Source organism: Rhinatrema bivittatum, chromosome 10, assembly GCF_901001135.1.
Source record: "Rhinatrema bivittatum chromosome 10, aRhiBiv1.1, whole genome shotgun sequence".
In the NCBI taxonomy this organism is placed as follows: Eukaryota; Metazoa; Chordata; class Amphibia; order Gymnophiona; family Rhinatrematidae; genus Rhinatrema; species Rhinatrema bivittatum.
This window is the reverse complement of record NC_042624.1, coordinates 85,312,591-85,331,228: the sequence shown is the minus strand read 5'-3', so window position 1 is coordinate 85,331,228 and position 18,638 is coordinate 85,312,591. Positions and strand designations below refer to the sequence as shown.

Here is an 18,638-nt window from a genome sequence, read left to right as displayed (position 1 = left end):
TTTCCTGATATGCACATTTTTAAAAACATTTTTGGGCTTGGTGAAAACATTTGTAATAGGGGATAAGGTTTTGTTTTGCAGAACTGGTAGGTGATTTGAGTGATTTTGCTTACAGTGGGCTACAATTCTGACTGCAGCCAAAAAGACAGTAGATTATTATATAGCACAACAAAGTTTCTAAAACAAATTTTGCACCTTTACATATGTTTAATGATTGGAAAAATCCATAAACTATTTCTAGTCATGTACATTTGGGAAAGCCATTGCTTATTCCTGGTTATGAGCAAGGAGGATTGGAGGGAGATATTGCTGGGTATTTGTGAGCTGGATTGGGCCACTGTCAAAGATAGGATGCTGGACTTTATGGACCTTTGATCTGACCCAGCATGGCATTTATGCTTAAGGCACTCCTGTTGTTGCAGCATTCATCCTCTTCAGATCCTGTGGCTTTAGGGTTAAACCTGATAAAACCCAAGGAATATAAAAAAAATTTTTTGAAGAAAGATTAAATACCATTTTTAAAAAAACTTACACTGGTCTGCAGTGCTAGCAATATATCGGTATCATGCATAAGAATGATTTAATGGCACAACTGCCAATTCAGACTAAATACCTTCTCTTTTCAAACAATGTTTTGTAAAAATTTGATTCTTAAAAAGCAAAAATTAGCTTGCACTATTCTTAATACAGTTTTTTAAACCGAAATTTTGGCACAGTTAGTGATGTCACAAGCCAGCTGTTCCTGTCCACACACAGTGTATATTCCCAGCAAAAGTAGTAAAGCACACTGTCTCAAAGGTGGTCTAGCCAGGATAGTACATCACCCGGCAGCACAATAACCCACCTTTAATTTTGCACATGGAGTTTCCCTTCAAAAGAAAGTGATCACAGTTGGTACAACTGGCAAACATGCTTCCACTTTCAAACTCTATACAATGCACAAGTACCAGGAAAGATTCAGATACCCGTGATCGTATGTCTTATACCTAGCATCATGTTCATCTCTTATTTAAATTCTTAAAGAGTTACCAATAACTTGTACAGAAACAGTGCAAATAATACTTATTTGCGGCATATAGAAGTTCAGCAAGACAAACATGAGCAAGAACCAAAAGATAAAGGAAAAATATTTTCCCTGCTCTCCATCTGCTGCCCCCTGCCCATACTCCAACTGTGTTTAAGGTCTCCAATGTATGGATGAATTTTTTTAATTTCTTTCCAAAACTGAGAAATCACATCACATTACAGTTATACCAAATATGCCCCAAGGAATCCTCCTCCTGTCCACAGCCCCGTAGCATGTGCCTGGCACCTAAGTATAGAATTTATGTAACCACCTACAAAAAACCTTAAGCATATTCTCTGCTAAGTGCACAGAAATAGAGAATTTAGCCCCCTGAAAAAATGTATAGCCTCAATTTCCAAAGAAAAATGAAGATTGATCCCTTTCCCAAGATATTTCATGCCTAAGCTTATCCGAAGAACAGGAAATAAATAAAATTTGTAGATTTTAGTTAAAGCCCTTAGAGGCAGTAGGCTTGGAGCACAAAATTTTAACACACACTACGTGCAACTCCAGAGAGATTTTTCCTACTTCATGTTCTAAGTAATGTGTAATTTGGAAAAATGCAAATAAATCCAAATTAGGTACAGAGACCTTCTCTCTTAATTCCACAATGCTCACCACTACCCTCTTGGCACAAAGTTGACCCCAACAGTGAAGCTCCTGCACCTCCGAACTTTGAAACACAGCTACTTCCAAATCCAGTCAAAATCCCTTATTATGTCCAATAAGAGTCAGTGGAGAGCAATGCCCCCAAAGACCATCTTTGGTAGTATCTATCCCAAAATCGTAATGTATGCTTCAAATATGGGTTAAGTAAAACCCCTTCTACCACGATCCTTTTCACTAGCCATGGATATACCTGCATCGGGGTACTGCCTAGATACACTTGTAGGATGAAGCAATAGGTAAGAGCGCATTGAACATCTATCCTGCCAATCTGCCAACACCCTAAGCTAAGAAGCTAAATAGTTGTTTTCAACCTTGAGTACCCCTAGCCCATTCATGTCCCTAGGCCAGTACAATGTCTCTTTTCTCACTCTAGGAGGTCTCTGCCTCCAGACAGAATTAAGAAATTTCTTTTGAATTTTAAGCATATTCCTAGGAACTTCACCAGGAGTGTTTGAAAATAGCGTATATACTCGTGTATGAGTTGAAAAATGTATGCCAAAAACCAGCATAAATTAGCTGTGTGAATAGTCCAAAATTTCACTCAAACTGGGGCATGGTCAGACCAAGTATGACTCGCGCTATCTGCTCCATGCACCTCACCCAGAGTGAGTTCTACCAGTGTAAAGTCAGTCCTACAATATATTACATGGGTGAAGAACTCTCCAAACATCTGAGAGTCAAAGTCTTAAGCATAGTTAACAATTTAGGTCTATGCCTCTTCAAGGCCAATCCTGGGAGAGCAGAATTGCCCACCTCAGGTTTTAAGGTTAGGTTAAATCCCCTCCTACAAGTAAAGTATCCTTATCAAAAGGAACCAATTGCTCCGTAAGTCTATCAAAAAACTGTCTCTAATCAACATTCGGAACATATAGGCTAACTTTAATAAGCAACATTCCTCCCATTTCCACATTAATGAACACACATCAACTACCAGTATCTTTCTTAATATCCAAAATCATTGCCTCCAAAGATTTTCTGAGCAGACTCCCCCATCCCAATCCCACTCCCAGTTAGATACTAACACAATAGGGTGAAAGTCCCTATGTTTCAATACCGTTCTTCGGAAGTAGGTTTTTCTGTATCTGTAGTAACTCAGGCCTCAACCACAAAGGCTTGAGGTGGCTTTCAAGCAAGTTTTTGTTTTTTTTTAAACTTTAAGTCTGTAAAAACAATTTAAATTTGGACTAAAATTATATCACTATATTTTTTAAACCACTTCAGATTTCTTTTGGATTTAACTCTGTAGAGAGAGGATACAATCACAGTGTTTGCTAGCAGGACAAATATGGAAGAAAACATTAGGTGAAGGGCCAGAAGAAATGACTCACCGATCACTTTCTAGTAACACAAGAAAAAGTAAAATAAATCCAGTTTTATAGACTGAGTCACAAAGCTATAAAAAAAAGCTTGTGACTTCTCACAGAAAGGTGTCCATTCACTCTCCCACCATCAGATATTTACGAGCTTATAAAACTTGCAGTCCTTAGCAATGAATACTTTTCCATCTCACTTATCAAAATTAGGATTCTGTTTTGATCTATCTTAATTTGAAAGATTCACAACCTCTGTATTTGCTTTCATACTAAATTAATGCTACGACACTTACTAGCTTGTTTCTACAAGAGAAAAGTTGGATTATTGACTAATGCTATACAACTGCCACCAAGGCTTTTAAGTCTTCTATCATACTCATCATTAAACAAAGGTTTATATTTGCAAAGGAAACGTAATTACACCATACAAAGGGATTTCAAAGGAATATTTTATTCTGGTAATTACTTCCTTGGAACATTCTTTTAAAAGATGTTCTCATAAAGACTTTTTCCTCTTTGAACATTCCTGTGTATGGTCACAAAATTATCTGAAAAACATTTTAGGGGCAAAATACAAGAATTAGAAAATTGTTCTCATGCAATCTTATTACAAACACAGAAGTACACTATGGTGGTCCTCCCTTATGTGCAACGGGAAATAGAAAAATCGAGAATCTTTTCTGCTTTCCATACACCAGCAGGGGAGTCTGATAACAAGAATGGAGCTCAGGGCCAGGAAGTGCATCTTCAGCATGAATGCTTTTACCTGTGGCCATACACACAGCCTCTGCTCCGATGATGAATCTGGTCAGCGCCCAGAATCTCAGGCAGCAGAGAATAACCCTCTGCTCCAGCCCCTCCCCACCCTTCCCAGGCAGTATAAAAGGAAGAGACTTAGAGGGGGGTGAGCCTAGAGCTGACAGAGCACAGTGCAAAGTAACAAAAAAAAAAAAAAGGGCCATCCACTCCCTAAGGCAGCCTCTCTTCTTCCTTGTTCTCCCCTTCCATTCCCTCAGGGAACAGAAACCAGAAAGGGTGGGGGGGTGGGAGGTGAGGAAGAGGGTGTGTGTGAGAGAAGCTGGAGGGGATAGCAGAAGAAAGAATTCAATTTCTGTCTGCCTGATTTTATTCAAATTTGTGTCATTATTCTATATGGGAGACCAAGGTGCGGTATTCTGCTAGTGTATAGGTTCTATGTAGGATCTGTAGCAGTCCAGCCTTATCTGTTTGCCACCTAGAAGTTGTATTGGTATTTTAGGGTCAGGTGTTATATTTGCAGTATTGAATTTTCATACAGTTAATGCTGTTTGAGAATTCATACAGTTTTGGTATGGCAGGTTTGGACAGCCAGGAACGTATGGGAAAACACGAGGAGGGATCTAGTAAAGCTTGAGGAATGGTCTAAGGTCTGACAGCTAAGATTTAATGCTAAAAAACATGCAAAGCAGTATATTTAGGATGCAAAAGCCGAATGGAAAGACACAGTACTGGAAATGAAATTCTTCTAAACACAAAAGAGCCGGATCTGGCAGTAACTGTATCTGATGATCTTAAGATGGCCAAACAAGTAGATAAAGTGACGAAAAAGCCAGAAAATTCTTGGCTGCACAGGGAGAGGCATGGTCAGCAGAAAAGGGAGGTGATATTGCCCTTTTATAGGTCCCTGGTAAGATCTCACTTGAAATACTGTGTACAATTCTGGAAACTGCACCTTCGAAAGGATATAAACAGGATGGAGTCAGTCCAGAGGGTGACTACTAAAATGGTCAGTGGTCGTCATTCTAAAGCATATGGGGATAAGAACACAACATAAGAAATTGCCATGCTGGGTCAGACCAAGGGACTGACTTATAGATCTAAACATGTACACACTGGAGGAAAGGCAAGTTAGGGGAGATATGACAGAGACATTCAAATAAAGCAAAGGTTTCCATGCACAGGAAGTAGGGTCATGGGATGAGGTTGAACGGGGGTAGACTAAGGAGTAATCTTAGGAAATATTTACAGGGGGGCGGGGGGAAATAAATGGAACAGCCTCCCAGTGGAGAATTCAAAAAAAGCACAGGATAAATGCAGGGGATCTCTAAAGAAGTGATGGGAATTACAAAGCTAAATTAATTGGTTGGCTGGGCAGATTGGATAGGCCATACAATCTTTTTCTAACCAGCACCAAACGTGGAGAACACATCTCACCCATACTCCGTAACTTACATTGGCTTCCAGTGAACTTCAGAATCCTCCACAAATCGCTCACCATAATCCACAAATCCATTTATAATCACCTTCATCTGGACCTGGAATACCCTCTCAAACTCCATACCTCCAATCGACCAACAAGAGAACTATACAAAGGAACCCTACAAGCACCACCTTCCAAAGCAACACGCCTCATCTCGACCAAAGACCGATCCTTCTCTACAGCAGGCCCAGCTGCCTGGAACAACATCCCACCAGACCTTAGGCTGGAATCCTGCCTGCTAACATTCAGGAAAAAGCTGAAGACATGGCTTTTCCGCCAAGCATTCTCAGATCCCCCGGCTACACACCAGACGACCGAACATCATCTTGTACTATGAATCACTATACCCCCTCCAGCACTTAATAAGACCCTTTATCATATTGTTTACACTTCTGGTTTACTGCGCTCCTATGCCTTTTCCTTCCAACAGTATATAGCTCCAAGTTTACCAACCTTGTTAAATGTAACTTTATTCTTCCGGTTTTTTACTATTATTTACTATTTTTACTGTTGTTTGTTACTATTACCCTGTTCGATGTAAACCGGTCTGATATGGTCTTCCAACCATGAAGATCGGTATAGAAAAGCGTTAAATAAATAAATATCATGTTTCTATGTTTAGTTTCTGAGTGACTTTTTGCAGGGCTTTGTGTTACTTCGTAAAGTGTCTGGTAATGGAGGGACTTTGTCAGTTACTGAAGTGGCAACAATTTAAAGGAGCAGCAAGGGGAAACAATTCCAGTTCAGTCTAGCCAGCCATTTCAGAGATTTTTTTTCACTCAGTCGAGTACGAGACATTTAGGAATTTTCTGGGATTTTCTTTTTTGTGGTCTATCTCCAAAAATTACAGATGACACATTTACCAGATACTGTGGCATGATTTCTGAAAGAAATCTGTATTATGTGTGCGTGTATGCGTATATATACACACACACCTAACAAAGTTTAATATTTAAAAGTATGATGCCCAATTATGTCATTTTCACCATCGTTCTTGGCAGGGTTGTGGTGGGGATATAATGATTGCCGAGTTTTGTTACCAAAATCTCAGGGCTTGGAAATGAATTAGGGAGAGGGCGCGAGGCTGAAGGACGCAAAAGAAGTGGTTGCCCAGGCTGACCTGGGAGGCCCTTAGCCATTCAGGATACTGCAACGAATAAGCTTTTGCGGGAGAAGGGTCAGGCCTGCCTCAGGTGCATAACCACCAGGCCCTGTGCTGATTTTAAGTTTCTGCAGCTATTGTTGCTGTAGGGAGATCTACAGCACTGCAGCCCAAGGAGCATGGAAGGAGGAGATGGTAAGGGGGCAGCCAAAGAAAGGCAGAAGGTTGGGGGGGGAGGGGGGAGAGCAGTGGAGAAGGAGCTGCCATGGTCAGGCAGAGGAGTGGAGGGAAAGGGGCTGCAGGGAGAGGAGTATGCAGCTGAGTAGGATGACAGAGGGGCTCCTGCTGCTGGGCTGAGGGGTTACGTCTCTTGCTGAACAGGTGGTTGGGGGGACAGAGGGGAAACTGGGCAGGAATTGGAGAGGAGGGAAGCTTCTAGACAAGGAATGGATGGGAGAGTTCAGGGATGCTACTGGGGGAGAGAAAGGGGAATGCTGAACGAGTAATGGTGGAGAGAGAAAGAGGCAATACAGGGCATGGGAGAGAAAAAAAAACTGTGAGAAACAGGAGAGAGTGGAGAGGAAGAGAAGGGGTGCTGGGCAGGAGCCCTCGGTGGAGCTGCTGCCACCGGAGACACAGTTGTGACTGTGCGGCCAAAAGAGAAAGCACTGTGCCGGAGAAGCCACGGAGGTTGCAATTCTGAATATCTGTTCCGGGTGCAGAAAAAGCTGCTCCCGGCCCTGAGAAACCAGAGGTCTACTGGTGCTCAATTAATCCAGATTTAGGAAAAAAAATATTTTATGGTTCTGGGGAATAAAAAGAATGTGCATTCAATCTTAAAAATAAATGCTAGCCAGATGTGCTGTCTCTTGCACTATAGTATCACTCTTTTTCAAATCTCTTATTGATTTTCAAAAAGACAGAGAAGCATACTATTTCCAATTGTCCTCCCTTTGATGTCTCCACCCAACGTTATGTCGTTTTCAAAGCGTGCCCTGGATGACATCATGTGCATGAGAGGGCAGAGGCAATCAGAGAGCAGGGTCAGACTGTTGTCGCCATGCGGAAGGACAGAAATCCAAAAAGGGAGCCCCACAACCTCTGTGCAGCACCTCCCCCTACCTTCACGTTAAAAGCAGTTTCTCCAGAAGATCCAATGGCAAGGTGATCATTCTGGGCCAGATGTATTAAGCAAAAAATAAATACAAATAGTTTAACAGGTACAGAGGAATAGTTAATAAATGAAGCTAAATCAGGGTAAAGACAGCAACAGAGAAAATGCAGCTTCAAAACAAGTGCTTGAGCTGATTTATGGCAACTGGCATGCAAATGATTTCTTCACATCAACAAAAAATGAATCACTAGGATGAAAGAACAGATGTAAAGCAAGACTGGACACATGCTACATAATTTCTTATTCTTGATTTTAATTCAACACAGTTTTTGCACTCTTAGCTAACTCACATTTGAATTAACCCTACACAAAGGAAGAACCTTGACACGCCTTACACATCTCTACTTACCCATGGAGACAGCAGCAGCAAACCACAACCCCACTCTAATGGGAGGAGAACAGCCTTTCTGATCCTTTACCCACTAGAGCAGGAACATCACTTCTGGCATCAGGACCTCAGGCGGTCCTGTGCCTCTCCACCCATGCCACCTTCAGAGACTCCTTAACCAAATGGAAGAGCCTTTGGTACATGATGTGGCTTCAGATTTCCCTATATCCTTATGATGAGCATGCTAGCACAAACAACGATGCTAGAAGGCAGCAAATCCGGACTCAATTCCAGACTGCTATAAGCAGAAATGACATAACAAACAGGAAGATGGTAGAATTCAAACACAAAGAGAAATAAGAAGAAGTGACAGATAGCCTATAAGTTAGCTAGGATATAGCACCAATCAAAAGGTATTGGGATGAATGATTTTATCTAATACTTCCAAGAGAACTGAGTTTTTGCTTGTCTTTTCTTCTTCAATGTGATTTTTCTTTAAACGATTTTAAAGATTTCCTGCTTCATGTAGTTTGCGACAGTAGAGGTTAGTTGGGTAGGGTGATGGGTATTGGTAGTTTTAGGTGGAAGAATATCATAAGATGGGGGTTATTATCTCATCCAAGTAACTCTTGAATGTTTTTGTACTTTGTTGCAAAGGATCCCTAAAGGCTAGAGAATGAGAATGAAGAAACGAGTGCATGGGGGTAACTTGCTGGTGTGGCAATTACCACCCTTAACCAATAAGTCTTCATAATGTTGATGCAACTCCATCATTGCTGTCCGCTTCAACAGCAGGGAGAAAAAGGAAATTGGATTCAAACAGCAACCAACGAGGGCCCAGACTCTGAAGGTCTGGGAAATTGATAAGTGTGGGGGTGACTTGTATGGCAGGGCAGATGCTACCATAAGCTTGCTGGGCAGACTGGATGGACCGTTTGGTCCTTTTCTGCTGTCATTTCTATGCTTCTATGTAAAGCACTGCACGTATAAGAAACACAACATGTATTACCTTAGATATTCTGTATATTGGTGAAACAATAAACAGATTTATACTAAAAAGAAGGCACTGGATTGAGTGCACCGCACCCTGAGCAATTACTCCTGAAGAAATGATATGGGAACATACCATTACTGATGACATTCTGCCGGGTGTTGCAATAAAGGTCTGCAGTCTCAGTCTGTTTCAATCCATTCCAAAATTTAAAAAGCCAAGATACTTGTTTTTTGTCTCAAGTTTTTTTTTTTTTTTTTTTATATAATAAAAAACAACAAACTATGGAATGTAGTCTGAATGATTATGTAGTGACAAGCAATATATTATATACACAAGACCCAAGAGGTACACTGACTGATTATAACCTACTTTGGTAAAATAGCTCCCATAATTCACATATTACTTTGAATACTACTCTATGTAAATGATCTAGTGAGTACTGGATTCACATGCTGATTTGCAGGCATGCACTTATGAGGCACAACTTCTCGGAGAAAGCAGAAAATGCTCTTCAAACCCTGGAAGAATCTCACCTTTCTCCACACAGAGACCCGGAGGTAAGCAAAGCTCATGCTAAAATAACTGTTCAAAGTAAAATAAAGTAAGTCTGCTTACCTGTGAACGGAGTTTTCCATAAACAGCAGGATGAATCCGCCATTATGCATGGGTGGCGTCATCCGACCGCATCAACACAGACCCAGCTCTCAGACGCCTTAGTGGCTCCACAGCAATGTAACAAACATAGAAACATAGAAATGATGGCAGAAGAAGACCAAACGGCCCATCCAGTCTGCCCAGTCAGCTTTCACAGTTATTTTTCTCATACTTATCTCATACTCTGAATGTTGAGGTCAGGGCCCTTATTGGTAACATTTTGGTTCTAATTTCCTTCCACCGATGTAGAGAGCAGTGCTGGAGCTGCATCAAAGTGAAGTATTAAGCCTAATTGGTTAGGGGTAGTAACCGCCTCAATAAGCAAGCTACTCCCACGCTTGTCTACCCAGCCTGTGCAATTTAGTCTTTGTTGGTTGTCGTCTTATTATAAATCCTCTTTTCTTCATTCCCCTGCCATTGAAGCAGTGAGCTGCGCTATATATGTATTCAAAGTGAAGTATCAGGCTTAATTGGTTTGGGGTAGTAACCGCCACAACAAGCAAGCTACTCCCACGCTTATTTGTGAATGCAAATCCTTTGTCCCAGATTTCCTCTTAACGTTGAAGCATAGAGCAATGTTGGAGTCACATTAACCGTGTGTATGTTTATTGAATAAGGGTATTAATCACCAGGTAGTAGCCATCATTCCTGCAAGCCACCCCCCATGCCTTTACTCTTCATTCACATCCTCAAGACTTTATGGATCCACACAGTGTTTATCCCATGCCCCTTTAAAATCCTTTCCAGTTTTAGTCTTCACCACTTCCTCCGGAAGGGCATTCCAGGCATCCACCACCCTCTCCGTGAAGAAATACTTCCTGACATTGGTTCTGAATCTTCCTCCCTGGAGTTTTAAATCGTGACCCCTGGTTCTGCTGATATTTTTGAAATGGAAAAAGGTTTGTCGTTGTCTTTGGATCATTAAAACCTTTCAAGTAAATATAATATACATGTTGGAAGTGATGAGGTGGATATTCAAAAGCCAATTGGATAGATAACTAAGAAGTTATCTGTCTAAATGGCTAACCAGATATATTAAATGCCATTTGTGGCCAAATTAAAGCTGCATAAAAAGTTATGGAGGCAGTGCATGCAAATTTCTCTCATGCATATCCATTGTGGATATCCTGAAAACCGACTGGCTGGGAGATCCCCAGGATAGGGTTGGGAACCATGGGTTTAGATGAAGTGAAATGCCTGGACATTTTCGAAATGTTACTTTGACTGTATTGATGGCTCTTTCAGTAGTCCCATTGAAAAGCTGTGGTGATGCAAGTGTCAGTCACTTCAGGAGTGTTGCACTGTGCATTGTAAGGTAATATAATCAGAGGATTGGATGCAAAATGCTGTCTTGCAAAGAAGCCTCGAGATGCGTTGAAAACATGAGCTGCGAGCATCATGGATGAAGGTACACTGATCATGTTATTGCACCCTGTCTCGAGCGCTCCAAAGCAGCATAATGTTTTGATGCATCGTACCTCGGTGTGCCAGTGAACCCTGCGCTGATGGCACCAACAAAAGACATCCTGTCAGCACAGATTCCGATGCAATGAGCTTCAAGCGTTTATGCTTAGTCCATGCAGGCTCCAATGGATCTGAGGACCAATGCTGTTTCTTCTCGTAAGCAGAGTGGTTTATGTTATTTGACACCCAGGGCTGTGACCTGACGGGAGTTTTTGAGCTGCTGCTCAACTCCTTTCCTGGTGAGGTAAGCTATGGTGCACTGTGGAAGGATCTGCTGCAACTCCAGAGAGATTTATGCGGTTGCTCAATCTTAAGGGCCCTGGAACGCTGGGAGCACGGGGACATCCTTGCACAATGGCCTGACATATCACTAGCAGAGCTCATGACCATCCATGAGGGACATTAAAAAAAACTGCATTTGCAGCAAAGTAATCTGCTCACCCTAGGTTTTTTTTCCTTCCTTGTCTTATTCTAAGGAAGCATGGTCTTTGAATGACTTTTTTTTTTTAAAAGTAGCACTGAAAACTGCTGTTGAGGGTGTTGTAGAGGCAACTAAGACTCAGTAAGAAAAATATCAAATTTAACGTTTACAGAAAAAAAAAAAAAGTAAGGAGAAAGAGTACATGTCCCTGCTCGTGCTCAGACAAAAAAAAAAACCTCTAGCAGCTTGGAGAAACGAGTCCATTTGGTGCTGCTGAATGTCACCCCCACATATTATGACAATAGACTACATGAGCGTGGAGGTCTTTATCATCAATTTCTACATTTCTGGGGTTTTTCCCCCCTTCAAAACAAACCCAAAAAACTGTTTTTCTTCTCCACAGGTGGTTCCGAGCTTCCTGTCCTCTAGTTTCCAAGGCACTAGGATACCGTTGGTACATAGACTGAAATATAAGGGAGTATTTCTTTTCTTGGTTTTTGCATGCAGAGAAATACACCCATTTTAAGTATCCCCCACATACCACAGGCTCCTGGTAGGCATTAACTGGAACATGCTAAAAAGGGAGTGGCAGATTAGACATCTATCCTTACTGGTGCTATTTTATTTTGCTTCTGGGTATTCTTCTTGGAACAGAGAAGAGACAGGAGCATCAGAGGAAAATGAGTGATAGATATGAGAAAGAGGGGAGAGTCAGGCTGTGGAACCAGTTAGAAAAACAGGGGGAGGGCTGGTTTAAAAAAAAAAAAAAAAAGAACCATGGATCTGCAAACCTTGCATTCATGGAAAATTTTCAGATAAATAGGGAAATTACTTCCTCCTGCAGCACAAAATACCTCACAGATAAAAATGTATTGGAAAAAAAAAAGTGACAGAGAAAGATTCTGATAAAAATAGTTGTGAATTGAAATGAAGATTTAAAAATTTACTATTAGTCTGTTTCTGGAGGAGCAGCAGCAGCCTACTGAGAACCAGGGATGCCAGGGTTCAAACCTCACTCATGTGTCTTATGACTGTGGGCAAGTCACTTTGCCCTCTGTGGTCTCAGGTACAAGCTTTAAAGCCCTCTGGGAAATGCACACTGTAGCTTCACTGTAAATGACTATTAAATAGCAGTTTCTTCTGATGTTCAGATCTACTCCCTACTGTTTGTATGTGCCACAGGTAAGGCATTTGATAAGTGGACCCAGTCACAAGCAAAGGGTACATGTCTTTATGGTGCAATGCCCAAGATTTCATCTTATGAAGTCTGCCTTTATGCAGAGCGGCCCTACTAAGGGACATGCTACACAGTGCTGAAACAGCCGCAGTATACGAAAAGTCAAAAAAAGCTGGCACACACCACAGACATGAAAATTAAAAATAATAATAAAAAAAAAAGATAGTAAATACATCCTTAATTTACTTCTGGGGAATAGTGTCTAAAATATTAAAAAAATAAAATAAAATATATATATATATATATATATATATTCTAGATCTCATGCAGAGAGAGCTCAAGTCTGGAACCATTCCTGAAACCTCTGAGCAGCTTGGACCAGCAAACATCCAGCAATACAATGCCGCTCTCTGTGCGTTTGTCTCACAAGGAATTTATAAGAACATTTGCCACAGCTAAGCGTCTGGGACATCTGGCTTAATATAACAAGCACCTGAGACTGACTCAAATGGTACACACTGCACTTTCACTGAACTATGCAGGGCAGAAGCTCACCGTGAGGCAGCTGGAATGAAGTGCTGCACATCTAACAGACTCGCTTGTGTGTCTCATAAAACCACACCCAAGGAGCTTTCTCCAAGTGAATCTATGCCAGATCCTCCATTATTTTTTTTTTAAACGTTACATCTTATGAACAGAACTAGAGGGGATGGAATTAAGCAGAAGTCTGAATCTTTGCGACCAGTCTGTTACCATGTGTCCCAATATGCACATGTATTCTTCCTATGTAATGTACAGAACTATAAAAGTTTAAAGAAACAGCATTCAAGAGGCGCTGTCGAGGGAACCATCTTTGTTCTTGTTTTGCCAGGACAGGATTCGTGACCCATAAGCTATCAGAACTTAAGAACATAAGAAAATGCCATACTGGGTCAGAGCAAGGGTCCATCAGAGCCCAGCATCCTGTTTCCCAACAGTGGCCAATCCAGGCCATAAGAACCTGGCAAGTACCCAAAAACTAAGTCTATTCCATGTAACCATTGCTAATGGCAGTGGCTATTCCTCTAAGTGAACTTAATAGCAGGTAATGGACTTCTCCCTCCAAGAACTTATCCAATCCTTTTTTAAACACGCTATACTACTGCACGAACCACATTCTCTGGCAACAAATTCCAGAGTTTAAATTGTGCGTTGAGTAAAAAAGAACTTTCTCCGATTAGTTTTAAATGTGCCCCATGCTAACTTCATGGAGTGTCCCCTAGTCCTTCTACTATCCGAAAGAGTAAATAACCGATTCACATCTACCCGTTCTAGACCTCTCATGATTTTAAAACAACCTCTATCATATCCCCCCTCAGTCGTCTCTTCTCCAAGCTGAAAAGTCCTAACCTCTTTAGTCTTTCCTCATAGGGGAGTTGTTCCATTCCCCTTATCATTTTGGTAGCCCTTCTCTGTACCACTTGCTGCCACAGTCCACTACCATGTCCGGCATTCCACGTGCACAGAAACACGATGGCAGAAAAAAAAAAGACTATCCTGCGTAATCTGGTCTGCCGGGACTGCAGTTCAGACATGGCTCACCTTCAGTCACCATCCAGTAACAAAACCTTGGCTATGACACAGAGGCGTCTAACATTATTACGACTCAAGACACTTTCTGGAGAGGATAAAAGTAAAAAAAAAAAGCATGAAGGCACCTGCAGCAGGTCCCAGATGTAGGCCTCAGAACACCCCCAACTCAACCCCCTTTCAAATCAGGCCTGGTTTTTCAGCATATATGCGATATAAGGGCCAGGTTAATTTGCATATGGGTTGTCCTGAAAAATGGAGTTGTTCAAAGGCCAGATCTGGGAACTGTTAGAAGGAAAAAAAAAATGAATTTTAAGAAAATCTATTGGTAACAAACATGATATTTGCATAATAACAGTAAGGGATATGATGGAAAACAGTATTTTGATGTATTTATTTAAAGAATTTATATACCGCAAATTAAAACAGTATCTGTCTGGCTAAGCGGTTTACAAGTATATAAACATACATAATAGAAACACTAATTAAAACAGTTATAATATTTCAAATAAAAACATCTAAAACAATTAAAACTAATAAACTACATCTAAAAAGGCATTATAGAAAGTCAAAACAGATTAATTAGGGTTCATGACATTGAATTCATTTAACTCTAAAAGTTGTTAAGTAATGTTGTATGCCGCGGCAAAGAGATGTGTTTTCAAAAGCCTTTTTAAATTCTTTTACATTTGCTATTAGAATCAATTTCAGCTGGGATAGTATTCCAGAGGATTGGTCCGGCGACAGAAAAAGCTCGTTTCCTTCCTGGTAAATTCTAAGTGGGCAGATTTTATTGATGGTACTTCCAGCATGCATTTATCCATTGATCTTAATTGTCTTGTTGGTTTGTAAATTTTGAGCAATGAACAGAGCCATATTGAATTTGTATTGTATAAAAGGTTGTGTATAATGTTAAGTATTTTATATGTGATACGGTAAGATATAGGTATTTTATATGTGATACGGTAAGATATAAGTATTTTATATGTGATACGGTAAGATATAGGTAACCAGTGTAGATGGTTACCTATATCTTACCGTATATCACCGGAGTGATATGCTCTGAGTGGTATATTGTAGAGTAAACGAGCGGTGGTATTTGGACTAAACTGTAATGGGTATATAGTAGATTTTGGCAAACCAAGATATAATGCATTGCAATAGTCGAGACTTGTTAAAATAAGAGATTGTGTCACCGAACAAAAATCAGAAGGTAGTAAAAGTGGTTTTAATTTTCTAAGTAATTGAAGCTTAAAAAATGTTTTCTTTTTTTTACAACAGCTGATATGAACTCTGGCATCTTTGTAGGCACCCCATTAGAGACAGCAGCAAATGATCAATTCTGCACTTAGTACAAAGGGCCATAGATTGTAGTTAACCAGCTCAGCTCAGTAAAATGTTACAAAAAAAAAAAAAAAAAAAAAAAAATCGTTACAAGCGAAGGAAAGCGTGCCGATGTTAAAAGAAAGACACTCCGGGGTTTTGGGGAAGCAACTTCTACATTTATTTAAATATTAATGCACAGAAGCCTAATGACATTTTTTTATATTGATACAGGAGGAAGTATAGACTGGAAGAGGAGAAGTGGCAAATAAAAATATGCAAAACATTTTAGCTATTTTCTAACCAAAAACAACTTTGGCTAAGATCAGTACACTAGAAATCCAGTGGCCAAAACTAACGACTGCTTTCAACAGTAGGAGGGACAAAGAACCACTAGACTTGCCTTTTTTGGCGGGGGTAGGGATGGGGTGAGATTTAGGTGCTTATAGTATACTTTACGTACAAAGAATTTAGCACTTGTGAATTCAGAGCAGGAGAAAGCAAAGTCTTCTGTCACGGACTGGCACCCCCACAGTGGCAGTACAGGGCTGCAGGACCGGACTAGAGCAGCCCATCCAAACCCTCTCCCCCACAGGTTGAGCCCTGGTTCTGGGAGCCAGTAATGCTCGTCTACGGATGTACATCATGGTGCAGGCTGAGCTGGACACAGGATACATGGCAAAGACAGGAACCAAGACAAGATGGGACAAGGACAGGACTGGACTAGCCAAGGACAGGCAACAAAAAACAGGGAAGCCCAACAGGGCACAAGATTGGCTAGGAGAACCTAGCAGGCCTGGAGGCCATAAGGTAAGGCAAGAGGCCAGGAAAGGCCACAAGGCAAGACAGGAAGCCAAGAAGACTTGATGAAGAGGCACCGAAGCAGTGAGCAGGTTGGGTTAAATAAGACTGAAGCTCAGGTGTGGTGTGACCAATGAGGATGTGGCTGGCAAAACTGTGAGCGAAGCCTCTGGTGGTGGGGAAGTGTCATAGCAGACAATATTAGAGCACGGCGAGGCTGCATAGCACACAAAACCGTGTCAGTACCCCCCTTCAAGATCCCCTCCTCCTATGTCCCATTTACCATGGGGGCTGTGGTCAGTAGATACTATGTTTTTTTGGATTACAGTCTATGTTGGGTACAGAGGTGCCGAACTGGTATCTCTCTGGAGCAGTGGTCCTAGACCAGAGTCTCTCTGGAACAGCGATTGTAAACCAGAGCTTTGTTGGCACTGAATCATGGAGTCAAGTTCTCTGGGATGCTGACAAACTGGAATAATGTCTCTAGAGCTCTGACTAAGCCGGTGAGTGGCAAAGTTACCAGGATGACTATCTGGGGAATTTTATCCCAGCATAGTCAGTGGTAGACTTGTCCTGTTGGATATATTAGCTGCAATTACCTGCTTCAGTTTAACTGGGTAACTTGCTGTTCGCCAGCCTACTAAATGTGGACCTTACATCCAAACGAAATGGCAGAAGGCTCCTGCGTCAATTGGTATGAGAGAAAGCGCACGTGAGAGTAACAAAAGACTTTAAAAGAAGCAGCTTAATTTAGAAAGGATTTTCTCCCAGTTTGTGCCTATGGGGAAAAATATTTTCATAAATTAGGCCCATGTGCAAAAAAAAAAAAAAAAAAAAGGTTCAGAGTCTGCTACCAATAAGGATTGGCCCAGTGTGCAGCGTAGTACCAATAAGTCTTTAAACCAATAAAACAAAAAAATATAAACCTCCCATCAGCTAATCAAGATTAACTCTATCCAGAAAGAGTAGTTTTACCCCAGTCTGTTCGGGAAGGCAAACAACATTCACTGCTTACATGAGCCATTGTGGATTGAGCCATGGAAAGTTTACTTTAAGTTACGAGACTTGGCAGAGGCACAGCAATGACTGTGCAAGCTTCCAGCAGGGCCAATTCATAATGGCTGCTTCACATGAACAAGGTTTTGACCTGTTTCCCCCCCCCCCCCCAAAAAAAAAAAAAAAAAAAAAAAAAAAAAAAAAAAAAGAGTCAAATCTGTTTAGTGCCACCTGACAGACTACAGGGTATGCAGGGCAGGGATATTTTCTGTCAAAATTGTTGTGCAGCTCCCACTGCTACCCAAGAAGGTTGTGTAACTGAGAGTCAAAATTGTCAGCATTTTAAAATAAGAAAATCGAAACATTTTCCTGTATTATGCTTTTACTCTCTCTCAAGCTTTTCCTCTTCTCTTTTACTGTTTTTCACTATTTCCTCTGTACCTGTTATGTACTTTTTTTCTATCCCTTTACAAACTTACACGGTCATTTATCAAATCGCGTTTTGGTGTTTTTGCATGCAAAAATTTTAATGTTTTTATTTAATGCTTTTTTTACCGATGTAAGTTTGCACATCACATCGGTTTACAGAGAACTAAATATAAACAAAATGGTATTAGAAAATAGAAGCTACATCTCAAAAATTCAAACATCTCAAGGTTACAACAAACAGTTGAGATAAAGGGGGGGAAAAGGATATAAAGGGAATACATAAGGAGAAATGAATTATTAGTATAAATTTATATAAATATAAAACTTATAAGAAAACATTGATATGTAGGAGAATTGAGTAAATGGCGATAATAACGTGGCTCATGTTTGAAGGAGTGGTAGAGGAGGGCGTGTTAGGGGTAAGTAAGCTTGATGGAATAAGCCAGGTTTTTAATTTTTTTTTTTTTTTAAAGTGTGTGAGGAGGGCTTGAGTGTTAATTCTAGGGGCATTGCGTTCCAGATGGATGGGCCAGCAAGGCATAGTGATCGTTCATGGGTGGAGAGTAGGTGTGTAAATTTGGGCGAGGGTGTAGGTAGGGTTCCAGTGTTAGCGGATCTGGTGGTTTTTTTGAGGGGTCTGGAAGCGAAAGGAGGCATCAAGCCAATGAACATTTTGATTATGTAGGGTTTTGTGGATTAGTGTTAGACTCTTTAAGAGAATTCTAGAAGTAATTGGGAGCCAGTGGAGGTCTTTTAGGATCGGTGTGATATGCTCATTTCTTCGGGTATTTGTGAGGACTCTGGCAGTGATGTTTTGTAAGAGTTGCAGGGGTCTGATAGTTGAAGCTGGGAGTCCTAATAGTAAGGAGTTACAGTAAATCAACTTTCGAGAGGATCAGTGCCTGCAGAACTGTTCTGA

At 40.9% G+C, this 18,638-nt stretch overlaps 1 protein-coding gene across 1 annotated transcript in view; it reads right to left on the bottom strand.

Annotated features, from left to right (window-relative positions):
• Positions 1-310: 310 nt before the first annotated feature.
• LOC115100413 (box C/D snoRNA protein 1-like) overlaps positions 311-18,638 on the bottom strand; it is a 48,049-nt gene continuing 29,721 nt past the window's right edge. The window contains exon 6 of the mRNA XM_029618870.1: positions 311-461. Within this exon, the coding sequence (XP_029474730.1) occupies positions 362-461 (100 nt within the window). The 3' untranslated portion in view covers positions 311-361. The remainder of the gene's footprint in view (positions 462-18,638) is intronic.